The following is a 17,128-nucleotide window of genomic DNA, read 5'->3' on the forward strand; positions in this document are numbered from 1 at the left end:
CATGAAAAATCTTCACTTGAGTTTAATTCCATGTATAAACTTAATTTCAAGCATCCCAATCAATATAGTGACGCCAAATTTGTTAACAAATCTCACGCTGAGTCTCAAAAAATTGGACCAAATTTTAATTTTAGTTTTAAACTCGGATTGATTAACATTTCAATCTATACTGTCTTAAAATACTTGTGAGCCGCAGAAAAAGTGAAAGGGGTTTGAACTGAATTGCAAGCAATATTTTAAAACAAATTTAAAATATAAAGGTATTATTACCTTTAGTCCTAAAAGAGACACTAAAGGTATTATTAATTATATATAATACCTTTAATAATATTAAAGGCTTTATAATATTAAAGGTATTGTTATTAATGCCTTTAATATTAAGAGTTTTATTAATTATATTATTTTACTACTTTATTGTTAAGCTTTGAAACAATTCTTTTCAGTGTTCTTGAAAAAAAATTAATTTCATCACCTTACCAATCGATTTGAGAAAGTTTCTTGCAAATTTTTAACCTTTGCCACCCTCGCATTAATATTCCTCGTAACTGCAGCTGTGTTTCTGTTGGTCCCATAAACAGTTGCGCATCTATAAATCTTTCACACAGCTCTTCCTCCCTACGCATGAGTAACTCGTTAACCCGTCGAGAGCAGTTACAATTTGTCCGCCTGTAATCGATCTGCATTAATATTCGTTTTCTGGATCACTTCCTCTGGCCTCTGATGAAGACGGCCTGTACCACAGAGGAGGGATACCGGAAGAGAATTCGTGAGCGGTCCTCTTGGTTTGATTTGCCGAAATGATAGATTCCTTTTGGAATACCTGTCATGATGCATGTCTGACTCGCATAATAGCTCCTCGTTTGTCAAAAGTAATTTGTTGGCTGATTTTTTAAAGAATTTTGACGTTGTCACAACTTTGGAATCGTGTCATTTATTTATTTTTTTAAATCATTTTTCGACTTATTTGAAAATGCGCCAAGAAAGTTTTTTGTTTTTATAATAAGAATATCAAAGGTCTTACGAGTTTATATCTCAAATAGAAGAATTAGTTTAAAGAAGAAAAAAATTTGCTATCATCAAGAAAACTCAACCTCTTGATTTTTGATAAATCTCTTGGTTTTATTCTTGCATGAATTAAACATTTTGGAATAATGTCAGTCGGTCTATGAACGTGACATTTCAAAAATAAGAGCTGATCAAAAGTCGGTATGTAAGAATTGCAACGTCCAATACGTCTGTTCGCCTCTGCGCATAGGAATTCCAAAAATCAGTAATCTTGTGTGTGTGTGTGTGTGTGTGTGTGTATATATATATATATATATATATATATATATATATATATATATATATATATATATATATATATATATATTCTGTGTATATATATAAAATAAGCAGCCGTTGAGTTTAGAGCCGGTTTATATATATATATATACTACCCGCCTTTGGCGACCAGCCGGTTCGCCAATCTTAATGTTCGTTTAAATTTTAATAATTAAATATTTTATGCAATTCCTACTTTAATAGCTTCTTCATCAAAATATTTTAAAACTTCAAATTTTGATATATAATTCACTCATAATATTATAAACGCCTTCAGTCATAACGTAATATGTATCTCTCTAATTTTCTGTTAGTTCCCATATAATTTATACTTCAAATTAAAGTGGAAAGGATTAATCTGCAATTAATATAATAATATTTTTTACTGAAACAAAGTATTTTTTTGGAATATGATTACTGAAAACAGTCACTGAGCGTTTAAACTTTATGGGAACTAAAGAATATCTTTCCTAATTTATGTAATATTTCAAGAATTTGTCAACAAAATATTCTCAGATTCATCATGACCAGAACGATTAATTAACAATGTTTAATTTTAAATGCATCAAACACTAAGGAAATAAAACGAATCGTTTAAAATAATCGGTTGAAAACAGGTTAAAAAAACTACTTAAAAAACGATGTACTTAAAACTATAAGCGTATACAAAAAATATATAACTAACATAAATACAATTTAATTACAAAAACATGCAACTAACCTAAAAATAATTTAAATCATCCGTTGATAATGGTTGTCATGTCAACAATCAGAACACAATGCGCATGCGTGAATTTTCAACGCCAGTTACGGAACTCAAATGCGTGAGTTTTTCTACGCCAGCTGGGATAACGCTATGCAGATTAGACATTTTTAATTTCCTTTATTCTGTTTTATTTTAATTCAAAAGTACTTAAGAATGAATCCGAAAGATCGATTAATTAACAATGTTTAATTTTAAATGCATCAATCATTAAGAAAATAAATAGAATCGTTTCAAATAATCAGCCGAAAAATCTTAAGCCTAGCCTCATGACTGTTGGAAAAAAAAAAAAAAAACTGGAAAAAAACCGCCAAATGAGTTAGTTGGAAACTAACTCATTAACCGCCAAATGAGTTAGTTGGAAACTAACTCATTTGGCGGTGGGGAAAATGAAAAGATCTTTTTGGCGGGAAAGTTAGTTTTTAATTAATAATTAAAATTCTAATCAAAAATTCAAAAAAAAGGACTATTCTATCTTTTAAGTTAGATCAAACTGCACACGGTGTGCAAACTTGATTAAAATCGGTTAAGTAGTTTAGGAGTCCCTCGCGGACAAACAACGTGACACGTAATTTATATATATTAATATATATATAAACCGGCTCTAAACTCAACTGCTGCTTATTTTTATTTTCAGATTCTGCACTTAAGAATTTTGTGTTTTGTAGTATAATAATGATAATTGAATATATGTTTTGAAAACTTTTTCCTCGAACTGATTGAAACGAAAATTTCACACAAAATTATAATTTTGGGGAAAGGGGGGAAAAAACACAGATACCAAATCGTTTTATTTTATTTATTTATTGAGTTATCCCGTTTCTTACTTACAAAAGCGTCGACAGACGGTCAACCCTTTAACAGATTTGATACAAAATATTATAAAGAATTGTGAATTATTATGCTAAATATTATGCAATTCAGATGCTAAGGCTCTGAACACTCATTTATACAAGTCTGTGTTTTTGAGTTATCACACACACACATATATGCTTGAGAAAGTACATACGATCAGCTTTTCTATAGATTTGTTTCAAATTTGATGATAATCTATATTTTACATGATAAATCTATGTACCAAATTTTATCCATGCAGCCCTTTATATTTTATAGTTATTGTGTTCACTTGCACTCGGACAGACACAACGAAGAAGAAAATGGATTTCTTTCAAAATTCATGGAAAACTATAAATTTAGTGTCCAGACCATGTATCGAGTTTAATTCCTCTGGCTCAACGCATTTTGAATTATTCTTGTTGACAGGCATAATTTCAAAAACGACTCTTGGGGGGGGGGGGGGGTCTGAAACAAATAGAAGCTATTTTGTCAAAAAACTTATATCGGTATTTTGACAAATATCCTCATTTATGAAACATAAAAGTTAGTTTCTTAAACAATTAATTTCATTTTTTTTTTTTTTTTTTTTTTTTTTTTTTTTGCATTATTCCTTTTTACAATACTTTCTCCTTATTTATTTTGTATACGAGATAAAGAATATATTTAAGAAGAAACTTGAAAATCTATCTTAATTCACTTTTCACGAAACGTTTCTTTTATAATTTCCACCCTACCTATTCCTTAATGATAAAGTAATTTAAGTATACTCACTTAAAAATGTTCCTTTTTAAGACGTTATTCACTTTTTTCGAAATTCTACTAAGTGATTTTTCTGCCTAATTATTTATTTTTAATTTCAATGCCTCAACTTATGCATTTATATTATGAAAGACAGGTTGGTAGTTTCTTTGAAAAAATTGAATTACATTTTTAACTTTACCGTTTTAACAATAGTTATTTGAGTATTTTCTTCAATAGCCACTTCAGAAAAAGCTTTTTCTTTTCCGAAAGCTTTGTATTTCTTATCCTTCCTTCCAAAGTCTAAAAATGCTGGCCTATAGGCTACTATCTTTACATATGCAACAAGACGATGTAGCAATAACACACAGCAATGTTGTCGTTGAAATATACAATCCATCAAACACATGATTCAAATTCACATCTAATAGAAACATTCTTCGTTTCAGGAGTATTGATTGTGTTTCATGTCAGTAAACATTTCTATGCTTTTTATGCTCTTGGAGATCACTTGAGAAAGGAATTGAATTTTCAGCTTTTCTTATCCTTATTCACACTGGAACTTATGTTCATTACAGTTCATTTTATTACTGTTACTAATTATATGTTTGTTCATTACAGTTCAATTATTGCTCTAGAAATTTGAACATAATCCAAAAACCGAAAAAAAAAGATAAAATTCAAATTCATTGAATTGAATTAAATCGTGCTTATATAAAAGCTTTACAATAGTAGGTGTAGGAGATATATTTCATTATTTAGGTAAAATAAGATTTTCTTTGCAGGCACAATTTTAAAAAAATCAATTTACTGCAGTCAATATATAAATTTTGAAGTTGATAGAATAATAATAATAAAAAAAAAATAACTTATCCCAAATTATATTATTGCCATTAAAGAAATGGTAAATGTTCCAAAGCCAGCTTTAAATGCGAATCGTAAACGCAATGACTTGTCAGAAGTAAGGTTTAACGTAACAATTTTAAAATCAATCTTATTTTGGATCCTATCAAAGATAAAATATTACTGCTTTAGATTCGTTACAAACTTCTGCTGGATCTCACTGTTTGTGATCCTACTGTCTCAAGTTCCTCGTGCCATTTTGAATATTCATTCAATCATTTTCCATTAGTTAAGAGAAAACTTGTCTTTTCTTAGCTAAAAATCTGAGTGATTTCTTTTTAACTTTTTCTAAATTATTTCCAATGTATTAAAAGTGTGCATTGTGGCCATATACTTGAACTCCTAATTATAATCAATTGTCCGTTAAATTGGCATCGTGGCGGGAATTCTTTTCTTTCTCTGATTTAAAACCTTTACTATTTGTATTTCATGAGAAAATTTTCTCTTTTTGGCTAAATCTTTTTTTCACGAAGAATTAAAAATTAAATGTCTGTTAAAAACAGCAAAAATTATTTTTTGAAAAAAAAATTCTGATTGAAACTAAGAAAAACTATATTTAAATTCATTTAATTCTGAAGGTATGAAGCTCATATTGAATCAACGGTACATTGTGCAACTTTGACTTCGTTTGCCTGGAATGTATTAGTGTTTACACATAGGCAAACTATTGAAATTTGATCTTACTTTTCCGCATTTCTAAAGTTAAATCATTATTATATAGTTGCTTCAAAACTAAAATTCCCAAAATTTTAATAACTTGCTTTTTAGAAACAGAAAAAGTGATTAAATGCATTACGAAAGAATAAATTTGATATCATAGTATCTGGCTTTAATTCTTTTTAGAGGGAGAGAAAAACTATAACTGAACTATAGATACTACAAAAGTAAAAAGAGACTTAAATTCTGTAATTAAAATGCAAGACTGAAAATATTTTTTTCGTTTTAAAATTATGACTTGAGGCTAGTTGTAAAACAAATAAGACATAAAGAGATTGGTTAGACTTACTATCTGGGTCCAATAAAAATTAGAAGTACTAAAACTAAAGATAGAATTAAACCATTTAATAAAACATCTGTATTTTAAAAAATGAATTAAAAACTTTATTTAAAAGGTAAATTAATGCATATGAATATTAAAAAATGCACATTATATAAAATAATAACGGAGATAAAAAATCCGATTTGGAAGTTTCCATTTTTTTTTCAAAAATTTTCTTTTTTTTTTTTTTAAATTTAAATCTGTAATAGCTTTAACATTAACGAAAACATGTCATTGAATGAGTTGATGGAACAAAGAAATTGGTTTGAATTTGTTATAACAATAAAAACATCATTATAAATTGTTTATGAAATTAATTTAGAAAAATTTATTAAAATTAGCGGGAAAAACTTATATGGAAATGTGTCTAGTTGATGTCGTTGAAATTTAACTTCTTAAAAATTTTAGGCAATGTAAAATTAATTTTTATGACATAATATTTTCGGAATATATAGTGAAAAAATGCCAAAAATTGGCTTAATTTTTAATTAACGTTTATTAATTGATATTTGGATGAAAAGTTAACAATGTTCTTTCTTTTGTCTTGAAGAGCACATGTGCCGAATTTCGTGAAAATAAGGCACAAGCTATGAATTTGTATACATACACTATACTCTATATAGATATAGACTGACTTTCTAACTACCAGAGCAATTTTATATTAATTGCTTAATTTTATATTCAATGTACGAAATGTATAATTTATCTGGCCGTTGAATTTCGATTAAAACTTTCTCATATGCATATTTCTGGCAATTTCCATTTGCTATTCTGTCTCATCTTTTGAATTCTTAATTTTGGGAGGGAGCCCTTTTGTCTTCATTACGATGTCTTCGGATGATCCTGTCCTCTACGTTGGCCCTTTGCCCGTGCCAATGACGTAAGAGCCTTAGGGATTGGGCTGGGTGGGATCATTGTTATTCCGTTACCCGTTTTCGTTAATCAACCACACTTTGGTCGCCAATAAGCTTAAGTCGATTCCCTATTAATGGCAAGTAACCGGAGTGTCTTCAGTAAGAAAATAGACCAAAGCCGGTTTGGCGAGATTCTGAGTGTGGCAACCTTGTTCGCCAAAGGCTTGTTTATATACACATTTTTTTCGTTATTATTTCGTCTCGATCTCTTTTCAGACCGTCTCGATAACTCAGGAAGCTCATACCTGTTCGCAAAGAAGCTTTTCAAGAAGCCGTGCAAAAGTGCTCTCAAGAAGAGTTCTTTTTGATTTTTTCCAACTAATTCCATTGTTTCAGCGATTTCTTCTTTCTCTTTCAGTGTATACGATCCAGGACGATATGTCTGAGGGTGAAGCGCAAAATGAGCCACAAACTGGGTGAGTGACACATATTACTTTCCACCTGCTATTGTTTTCGTTTATCAGCTTTCCTTAGTGGCAACAGGCAGTCAATTCACACCAAGCGATTTTTAATACTTCATTCCAAGTATTCCGAATGAGTTTTGTCGTATAAAACTCGTATTGGTGCCTGTTTTATGTGCTGAATATTTTTTATTTGCGATTTCTTAAGGTACTGTATTGCAAATTGTTCAATAGTGTATGTAACAAATATAACAAGCAGTAATTTAAAACATTTGCTTTTGTTATACTATAACGTATTATCAGTAGTGCTTATGAATTATTTTACAATCAGGTGAATAGAATACGATTTTATATTTTCAAAAAATACTTAATTGGCGTAAAATTTTCTTTCTTGAATGTATATATTAAAAAAATGATCCAGTATGATGTTCGCCCTCTGTATATGCACAAACAAATTTTAAAAAACTATTAAATATTTCACAATGTAGTTTTTATGTATATTTTTAGCAAACAGCTGACAAGCTAACCTTAATTTGTTCGTTTTTGTTATAGAATTATTAATTTTGTTTTTCTTAATATAAGTAAAGAAGTATTATTGCTCTAGTATTTATTCAGTAAAATAATAACATTTCTTAAAAGTATATATTTTAACAAGCTGATTGGTGGAAAATACTTTATTGTGTTTGTAGATACGTTAATTAAATGAAATCAAAGCTACTGTGTTAAGTCAAAGTAATTCTTACAATTATTGCTATTTTATCTTTAAGAAAATTATTTTTATTCATTTGGCAGTGAAATTAAAATTTCTTTAGTTAAAAATAATTGTAATGATTCATATATTTTGATGATTTAATATTATCTATAATCCTTTTATTAGGTTGTGTAAAGAGATTACTTGTTTTAATTATTTGAATATGCATAAATAATGCCAATCAAGAAATCTAATAAAAAATCTGTATCGTGTTTATCTTATTATTTTTAAGCTTTACATTGGTTTTAAGCTGATATTTTGTTAAAATACTAAAATTAGTTTAAATTACTAAAGTTAAAATTTGCTAATAAAGCATCTAGTTTTCAGTAGAGGACATTGGCTATAAATTTAACCCCTCCTTCCCCTCAAAATGTGAAACTTCCAATCTTAGTAGAACATTTTAAATACTATTGTCAATGACCGTTGTCATACAATTATTTAAGATTCAATGTTTATACGTTTAAAGAAATATAATAAATTATTATCATTTTACCTTGATGCTAAAACAATATATCTAATACGTTTTATATAAAGAATTTTGAACAAATTAAAAATAGTAATTAATTATTTGAACATACATTGAGTTCAAAAAGTTAATACAAACTTAAGAAATAATATTAAATATATCAAGGAATTTTAAACTGTATTTAATTCATACTTGTTTAACGAAATGTGAAAAAAAAAGTAATATTGTAAGAGTAATATCAAAAATGCGTGTATTTTGATTCTGAATCCGTTGTTAATCTCGATAAAATCTCACGTACTGTCACGAAATTAGTAATAAATCTAGATGTTTTACTTGCATCAGTTTTATCTGGAACAGATGCGTGCCCGGAGAAAAACAGTTCTCCTAAGTAGCAGTAGAGTGTCACGATTTTGTGAATCGCCATCAGAAAGCATCCAGACTTGATTCACGATCAAATTTCTTTTTATTTCGAATCACATTCTGTCTAGACATTTTTGGCGGGTAACTTTTTCCTGTTCCCTTAGTTAGAAGCTGATTTTACGTATTGGCGTTTGAATTTACTTAAAATTTTTCTGTCATTTTGAACATTTTCCATTTCCTGAATTTGCTATCCCATTCCTTCCTCCTTTAATAGGCGATTTTCGAATAAGTCATGTGTTTGGATATCCGAGCTCCTGAAGTTATTAATAGTTGTTATTAAAATTAATTTATGAAAGTCTTTTAACAGTAAATGTTTCACAATGTTTTAAAATTCTACATAAATTTTCAAAAAAAAAAAAAAATGAAATTTTTAAGGTGTAAATAACTCTGAATGCTAATATAAAATTTGTAAACATTTCGAAATTCTGGCATTTCTAGTTTTTAAAGCTCTCAAATTCAGTCACTCGTTTCAGTTCGTGCGGTTTCGAGCTCGTTTATTGAAGCTGCAGTTCTTGTAGCGCCTCGTCAGTGATTCTAAAATTTTCACATATATATATATATTTTTTTTTCATAACATTTTCTACATAGAAAGTTCGATAACCTGATGCTTGTAAAGGTAAAATCATTTACCAATCATGTGTGAGACTCGAAGATTGCCCCTGTTCATTCACTGCTTTTCTCTCTTTTTTTTATTCTATACCCAAATTGTCTTTTTATAGACTTATGGCGATTTTGTTTAAATAATCGTCTGAAAGAAACACTTCTTTTTTTAATGTTTATGAATCAGTTATTTAAATAAAGATAAGAAAGAAAAGTAAGCATGTTTTAAAATATATTTGAAGATCAGAGCTGCAGGTTTAAATGGGGGGGGATCGTAATAGTTAGGCTTTAACGATGCAAGACCAAACTTGATAAAACTGTGTTAACTCAAACGTGTTGGAAAGTTTACATCTTATAAATATTTCCAAATCAAACAGTTTAAAACGAATGCAATTACAAATTTCAATATTAAAAGTAAAAGTATAAAAAATCTCATGTTAATGCATACAACGTTTTAAACCGCCTGCACATTCCTTAAAAAAATTTTTTTATGTTATTGGATTGAACAGATATCAAGCGTTTTCGGATAAAATATGTCTTTAATTCATCTGAACTTCTGAAAAATATAACTTTATTTTACAGTTAGAAATATATTAAATGTAAAATAATAATAATAATAAATGAAAGGCACTTTTGGGAATATGTTCTTATTTCAGTTAATTAAAATTATTTTTTGATGTTCTATTTGCTTTTAATCTGACGATTCACAGCTATATCCACGAATTATTTTTCTTTTCATTATCGAAAGGATGTTCCTTTCACTTAATCAGTCATTCATGCGATCATTGTTTTGAAGGTTAGACATCTCTGGCGCAGCAAAAAATGTATCCAGATTTATTATCATGTTTTTTTATCACAGGATTTGATCAGTTTGCTTCACAAAACAATTTAAATTTTGATTCAGATGTTGCAATCACTTCTTGGTCGTGACTAACCGAAATTTGTTTGCTGTATTACTTTGTGTAGCTATAATGTCTCATTCTTCCAAAAAAAATTAAAGGAACTTTTTAACTTTTCCGTAAGTATTACTAAACTACGAAATCAGTTTCATTTTTAAATTATATTATTTTAATAAGATTTCGTTTCGTGATCTGAATCTCGTAAATAGATTTTATGATTTTTCTCTTGCTTTTAGTATGTTTTGTACTTATTGTAATGTATTTACTCGCTGTATGATTCTTTAATAACTTGATTATTTGATGTCTAAGAAAGTGAAATTGTAACAATTTTCTTGAATGAATAATAATGATAATAAAAATAATAATAACTGCTCGAAAATTTAAATCCAAAAGAAGAATTTAATAATTTTTGCGACTGAAGTATTCCAAATAGATTTTTTTTAAAATGCTTTTTTCCCTCTGATATTGAGGGTTTGATTGCAGGGGTGGGGGTGGGTTCCTCTCAGCTTATTTGTTATATTTAATTATCTGGTAGTAACGTTGTAATCTATTGAAAAAAAAAATCATGAATTTATTTATATTTTTTAAATTCAAATTTCTATTTAAAATTGATATAGTGAAAGAATGTCTTTACTTTAGGAAAAGGAATATCTTGATGACTCTTATTATTTTATTTTGATTTTTTTCTAATTTTGAATCGATACCCATCAATTTCCATCTCTTTTCATATAATATGTTCAGGATGATAAGATACTCATTTCATGCGGATTATGTACTATTTTTTGTCTATAATTTTCACTTTTTCTTCCATTAATCTTACATTGCAAATTTCTTTCCTTATAAATTATTATGTGGGAAATTTTTTTCAAAGAACACAATTGTTGTGTATTAATTTAAATTTATTTATTAGCATACCGGATGAAATTCTGAAGATGTTATTCCGATCTACAATTGTACATGAAACTGACGATTTAAAATTAATTTCTGTAGAAATATTTGACAAATAAAAATATATTTCACAATCTGTGTGCTCTAATGCTTAAACATTAACATTGATTGTTAAAGTAATGACTGAAACTCCAATGCTTTTTTTTTACGATAAATCAGTTAATCCAAATTATCTTTTGAATCAGAAAATATTTTCATTTTATAACCAAGTATTTCAGTTTTTTTCCTATATGTATTCGACAAAAAGTAATCTTTCTTAAATGAAAATAATCCTTGATATAGCAGAAGCTGTATTTTTTAATTTAAGTTTATTTCATTGCAGAAAAATTAAATTTGAAAGCATTCTTTATTAGAATCAATAAACGGAATTTCTTAATTAGCTATATTTGCAGATTTACTTGCCCGAGTTGGCTTGGATATGCGGAAAATACTCCGTCTCTCAAACACGAGTTAACTAACTCAATTGAGATCATTAAGAGTTCAATTTCGCAACTACCATCTTTAAGATCTTCTTTTATGCGATCCTTCTGTGTTAGGAAGATCTCAAGCATTTCATATCAACCTTATTGCATTGAATTTAGAGCTGTCTTAAAATAGATTTCCCATTTACTGTGGAAATAAAGACGCAGGTCTCTTCACTAACCGTGACCAGTCAAGACTAGTGTTTTTTTAAATTACAAGCAGACAGAAGGGCGGGAGGGGGGGGGAGATGGATAGAAACGGAAATTTCATAATTAGTTATGTACCTCCTCATGGTGCACCAACCAGGAAAAGGTCTATTTTCGGTGATCTTGCTCTCATTCCGAATTCAGTTTTTTTAATTAAATAGTTTATCTTAATTATTAATTATTTGAATGGGGGAGAAGGCATGTTCGATTATAACGAGAATATACCATTTAGAAGAATCCTAGACTCTTTTATATATATATATATATATATATATATAAAGAATGGGGAAAATATTTCTTTGTAGAGTTAGACGTTAGACGTGTTTGTATTTCAGCGTTTCCTTCTCAAAATCTTCCTTAGGACCAGCAATATCTGTCTACTAGAGAAGGTATCTTGGATTGTTTGTTGCATAATTTTTTTTTCAACTTGATAATTTAATCATCTTCGAAAATTTCGCTCCATTTTTTTTTTTTTTTTTTTTTTTAATATTGTACTCAGAAATACGGTTTTGTCATTTTCCTACAGATATTTTTCGTTATAATAAATTGGAACTTTCTATATTTTTTTCCCCGTAGTTCGTCAAATTATTTGGATTTGAACTGAATATCATGAAATATCCTGAGTCATTTTAAATCCTTTAGAAAACGTGAAAATATCTTCATACATAACACAAATTTAAATTTAATTTCTTCTGATAAAACCTAACATCCACTATCATCATCATCTAAATGGGATTTTAATTTTGTTTATATTACTCTCATAACGTATAAAGCATACACCTTTGTGAAGGCTCTTAATAAATAAAGAAGATCTAAAATATGGTGTAAAATTATTGATGGTATTCGTGTGTGAAAGCTATAAAAGTTTTTTTTTTATTATGAGGTATTTTTATAATAAAGTTTTATTAAAAAAATATATTACAAATAGAACAACAGGATCCGTTTCATTTCAGCGTAATTTTAGTTTTTCATTCTTAGTAATTTTTTATGGATTACTCGTGAGTTCTTGAAGCTGCTAATGCAATTTGTTGCTCTTTTTATGGGAATTTTCCCGTCAGACAATCGTATGGGTTGAGTACTTTTGCTCGTGGTAACTTGAATGTGATTCTCTTTCCAAAGTATGTTATTCTGCGTTCTATAACGGTCTTCTAATGTTATAATAATATTCATTTTTTTTTTCTAAAGCAATTTCATATATGCTTTATGACTTAAACCTTGCACTTTTGTAACATTATCAATTATAAAGTGAAATCTTGGTTCATGATTTGCGAATGTTTTAAAGTATGACAGCAAATGTGAAATAAGTTGGTTTCCTAACATATTTTAACTGGAGTGTCATAAACTGTGCACGTAATAAATTAAATAATGATAAATTTTAAGGAACGAATCGGATTTGTTTAAAATCATCATATCGATGCCGTGCTGGCTTCAGATAAGTTCATAACCTGATTTCGTCTTTTTGACTCAAATTGAATTTAAACGTGCCAAATTATCTATAATTTGGTACGTTTATTATGATAAATTTTAATGAAATGATCAGATTTGTTTAAAATTATCATATCGATGCAATACTGGCTTCAGTTAAATTCATAAGCCAATTTTCGTCTCTTTGATACATATTGAAATTAAATATGAGCATGACAAATGATCTAAACTGCTTCATTTAAGAAAATATTAACTAGGTGTCATTTTTTTTAAAATTTAACCGCCGAAAATTTTTCTACCCTTATTATTAAGAATTTTATTAAGATGGCGTAGCCATCTGGGGTGGGATATAATAGAATAATAGCAGATTATATTATTTGTGCTTCTTCATCTCTTTCAAGTAAGTAGATTCTTTGCCGGAATATTATTTTTTGCAATAATTCTCCTGACACGACTTTGAGAAACATTTTAGCAAATCTTTTCCGATTGTGATTTCTAAAACTCCAATCCATCTTTCGTTTAAACGTTTATATACATGTGCATGATCACGTACATATAATATAATATAGATACACACCAATCAACAAAACTTATAGTGTAGGAAAGTGGAAATCTAGCACGATTTCGTAATATGGAATATTCAATTCAAAGACGTTGGGAATTGTGCGGAGTAAAATTTTTATTTTCCGATAACTTCCTTACGATTCAAAAGAGAAAGATCATTCAAATTTAGTTTAACTGTCATCTCATGATGATGAGTCATTTTTGTAACGAAAACAAAGAAGTTATGGGTTGGAAAATGATTTTCAATCTTTAACCTTCTTACTGCGTAATTTTTTAAATCACTGTTTATATGCGTTATTTGGAAATAAATTCAAATATTTTTCAAACTAACAGAATTGATACTTTATGTTGCATATGATATAATAAAAATCAGTAATCGTAAAAATAAATACTCTAAACTTCAAAAAGCACAGGATGCAATATAAATGGACTGATTGCCAATCCGCAGAAATCACGGGATAAGCAGCTGGAGGGTTAACATCTATCCCCATTTAATCTAAGAACAGTATCATGAATTGTTTCCTTTCATCCTCATAGTTCCAACTTTTGTAAAAATTAGAAGAGGAAATGATGAAGAAGTTGCAATTATATATATATCTGCTTTCACCTTCTGTCTTACCCATGGATTTTATTATTATTATTAATTAGCTACTTCATTGTTTCTGAAATTTATACTTATTTTTATTATTTATAAAGAGAAGTTTTAAAAATGTGTTTTTGTTTCAAACGACTTTATATTTTATTGTCTCTCCCCCATACACTTGATTTCGGGGATTTTAGTAACATTTATATTTAAATAATTCTTCGTATTTTCATAGCTACGCTGATTCTGTTAACTCGATATTCGCCAAAAAGTATTATTCTTCGCAATAGACAGAAAATGAAAATCTTTTACCTACAAATATTTGATGATACAGTTTAAAATAATTTGGAATCCTTTCTCGTTAAATCTACTCTTCCGTTGAATAGCAAGCCGATTCGAATATTGCGTGGGCGGAATGACCATGAGCGAATGGTACATGCCTAACTGTTTGCAGCGAATGGAATGTGAACATTCGCACGCTCTGCATTTCTTGGAATCACCTGCGATAAATCTGCATAGAGAAGGTGAGAAATGGCCGGAAACGTCTCCTCTGTTTGAAATGTCAGGTTGTCATCAGTGATGAAAACCATCGAAGTAGAATAATTTACTTTAATTTTAATTGTTTAAATTTTGTATATTAATAATATTCTTACTTTGTATCATTATTAAAATAAGTGTACGAATAATTTTTATCTTTTATTCCTCATTTCTGATTGGCATTGCTGGTCGCTGTTTTTTCATCCCTCAATTCTGAAATTCTGATTGTTATTAATAAAATATTTAGTATTATCGGAACCTAAAAGTTACCAATTTATTTCTTCCCTTCTAATAATCTTATCAATTGCTAAAATTAAAGTATTCATTAAGATTACAAAGATAAATATATTGGTCTTTTCTCATTTTCTGCCCTGTGCTATCGACAAGAAATTTTGCCTACCTCCCCCCCCCCACTCTCTCTTAAGCGAACTGCTGAGCAATATTTATTCATCATTATTCAAGCTTTTTGTAAGCAGTGCTCTCCTATTTATATGCTATTATTATTGCATTTAGATTTTGAGAAAAAAATGTTACACATCAAGTATTAGATCCATATTCTATTATAAAATAGACTTTGCTATTAGCAGAAAGGTATACCTGTTTTTCATCATATATAAACGTGACATTATTTTGTAATAAGATCGATGGGGAACCATTGGAGATGCCCCCCCTTTACCAAACTTGTTTCTAATTAATTTGAATTAATTAATCAGAAAGTTTAATCCTTATAAACAGAGAAAAGCTTCGTACTTTTATTGAACTATGTTGATATTTTAAAAAACGGAGTAAACCCGAGAAGAAATGGAAACGCGCTCATTCACGCCCCTCCCTCCAAATTTTATCAGATTGTTGGAATTAAACATTCATCGAAATGTAAACACAAAATAATAGGGACAATTTATTGAAGTTACAATGCAGTCATTTTGATTTTTTTTGTTAATTAAATTGCGGTAATTCATATTAAAATATTAGATTTTTAGATACTTGAAATGGCTATAGAACTTATATGTTTTATATTGGTAAATATGCATTAGCCTTGTAAAGCAGCAACAAATATATAAGACTTAAATATCCTTTATTTTTAAGATAATAAATGCCAATGATATTTTTTTCCCCGTTGAACTAAGTAAATTTTATTATTAACATCTATTTACAAAGTAATATAAATAATGTAAATGCAAAGTAATATATATAATGTTTTGATATTTCTTAAACATAAACCTTAAAACCAGATATTTTAACATAAACGAAATTGGGAGAAAAAAAAAAAAACTTTGTTTCCTTATTTATTGCCATAGACTTTCTATTAACCGAGGGGGGGGGGTCTTAATTACAAAAATAGTATATAAGATAATATGGCTGTAAGATGAGTTTAGTTAATGAAACAATTGACATTGTTGCGTAATTTAATTAGTAATATTTCGATTTTTCTTTTAAATAAAATTGTAAACAATATGTTTTGTAAACTGATTGTGTTATCGTAGGAATCAATTAAAGAAAATGTGGTCTACTGATAACTTATTCATCGCTGTAGAATAATGATTTAATTGTATTGTATTGATTGAAAAAGAACTTTCACAATTGGAATGATATATGTGATATTAAATGGTAATAATAATGAAGGTTCTTACAGTTGTTTTCAGTCATGACAATATTTTTGATATAAGGCGATAAATTTAAAGCAAATTTAACTTGTATTTTCTTTTTGAGTGTATATTTCTACTTCAGTGTGCATATTTACAGTTATCAAATAGTTGAACTCGATCTTGTGAATGAAGTCGCAACTACGAATATATAAGATATGTATTGAAGTACAATACACTCCCGAGTATGCGGCCTGACGTGGTGGAAGGGTAGGCCGGAGCTCTACGAATTCATTTCTTTACTTCCCTCCTCCCAATTCCTTTCGGGGCTGCGGTGGCCTGGTGGTAAGGTCTCGGCCTCGGAACCGGAGGGTTTCAGGTTCGAGACCCGATTCCACCGAAGAACTGTCGTGTAAGGGGGTCAGTTGCACGTTAAATCCGTCCTGACCAAACGTCCTCTCGCTGGTGTGGCGTGGTGTGGAGAGGGGGGGTGCCAGCTCAGGTGTTGTCCTCGTCATCTGACCGCGGTTCAAATTGACGAGGTCCGTCCCAAAATAGCCCTAGTGTTGCTTCAAACGGGACGTTAATATAACTAAACCTAAACCCAATTCCTTTCTTTGCCCCAATACCGGAAGACAAAGTTTTTTTATATCAAAACTCACTGTCATAATACGTATTTTCTCAATTCTTATTCAGTACTAAACCCTCCATGTATCTCAGACCACTAGAATGTGAATGCGGCTCGATGAATCATAGAAGCAGTTGC

General features: G+C 29.1%; 1 protein-coding gene across 3 annotated transcripts in view; it reads left to right on the forward strand.

The window, feature by feature from the left end:
- The window catches only part of LOC129980933 (protein PALS1-like), a 198,879-nt gene that overhangs the window by 149,802 nt on the left and 31,949 nt on the right, over positions 1-17,128 (forward strand). For all 3 annotated transcript variants that reach the window (XM_056091434.1, XM_056091433.1, XM_056091435.1), the window contains one exon: positions 6,876-6,933. In XM_056091434.1, coding sequence (XP_055947409.1) covers positions 6,876-6,933 — 58 coding nt within the window. The remainder of the gene's footprint in view (positions 1-6,875; positions 6,934-17,128) is intronic.

This window comes from Argiope bruennichi, chromosome 8, assembly GCF_947563725.1.
Source record: "Argiope bruennichi chromosome 8, qqArgBrue1.1, whole genome shotgun sequence".
NCBI classification, from domain to species: Eukaryota; Metazoa; Arthropoda; class Arachnida; order Araneae; family Araneidae; genus Argiope; species Argiope bruennichi.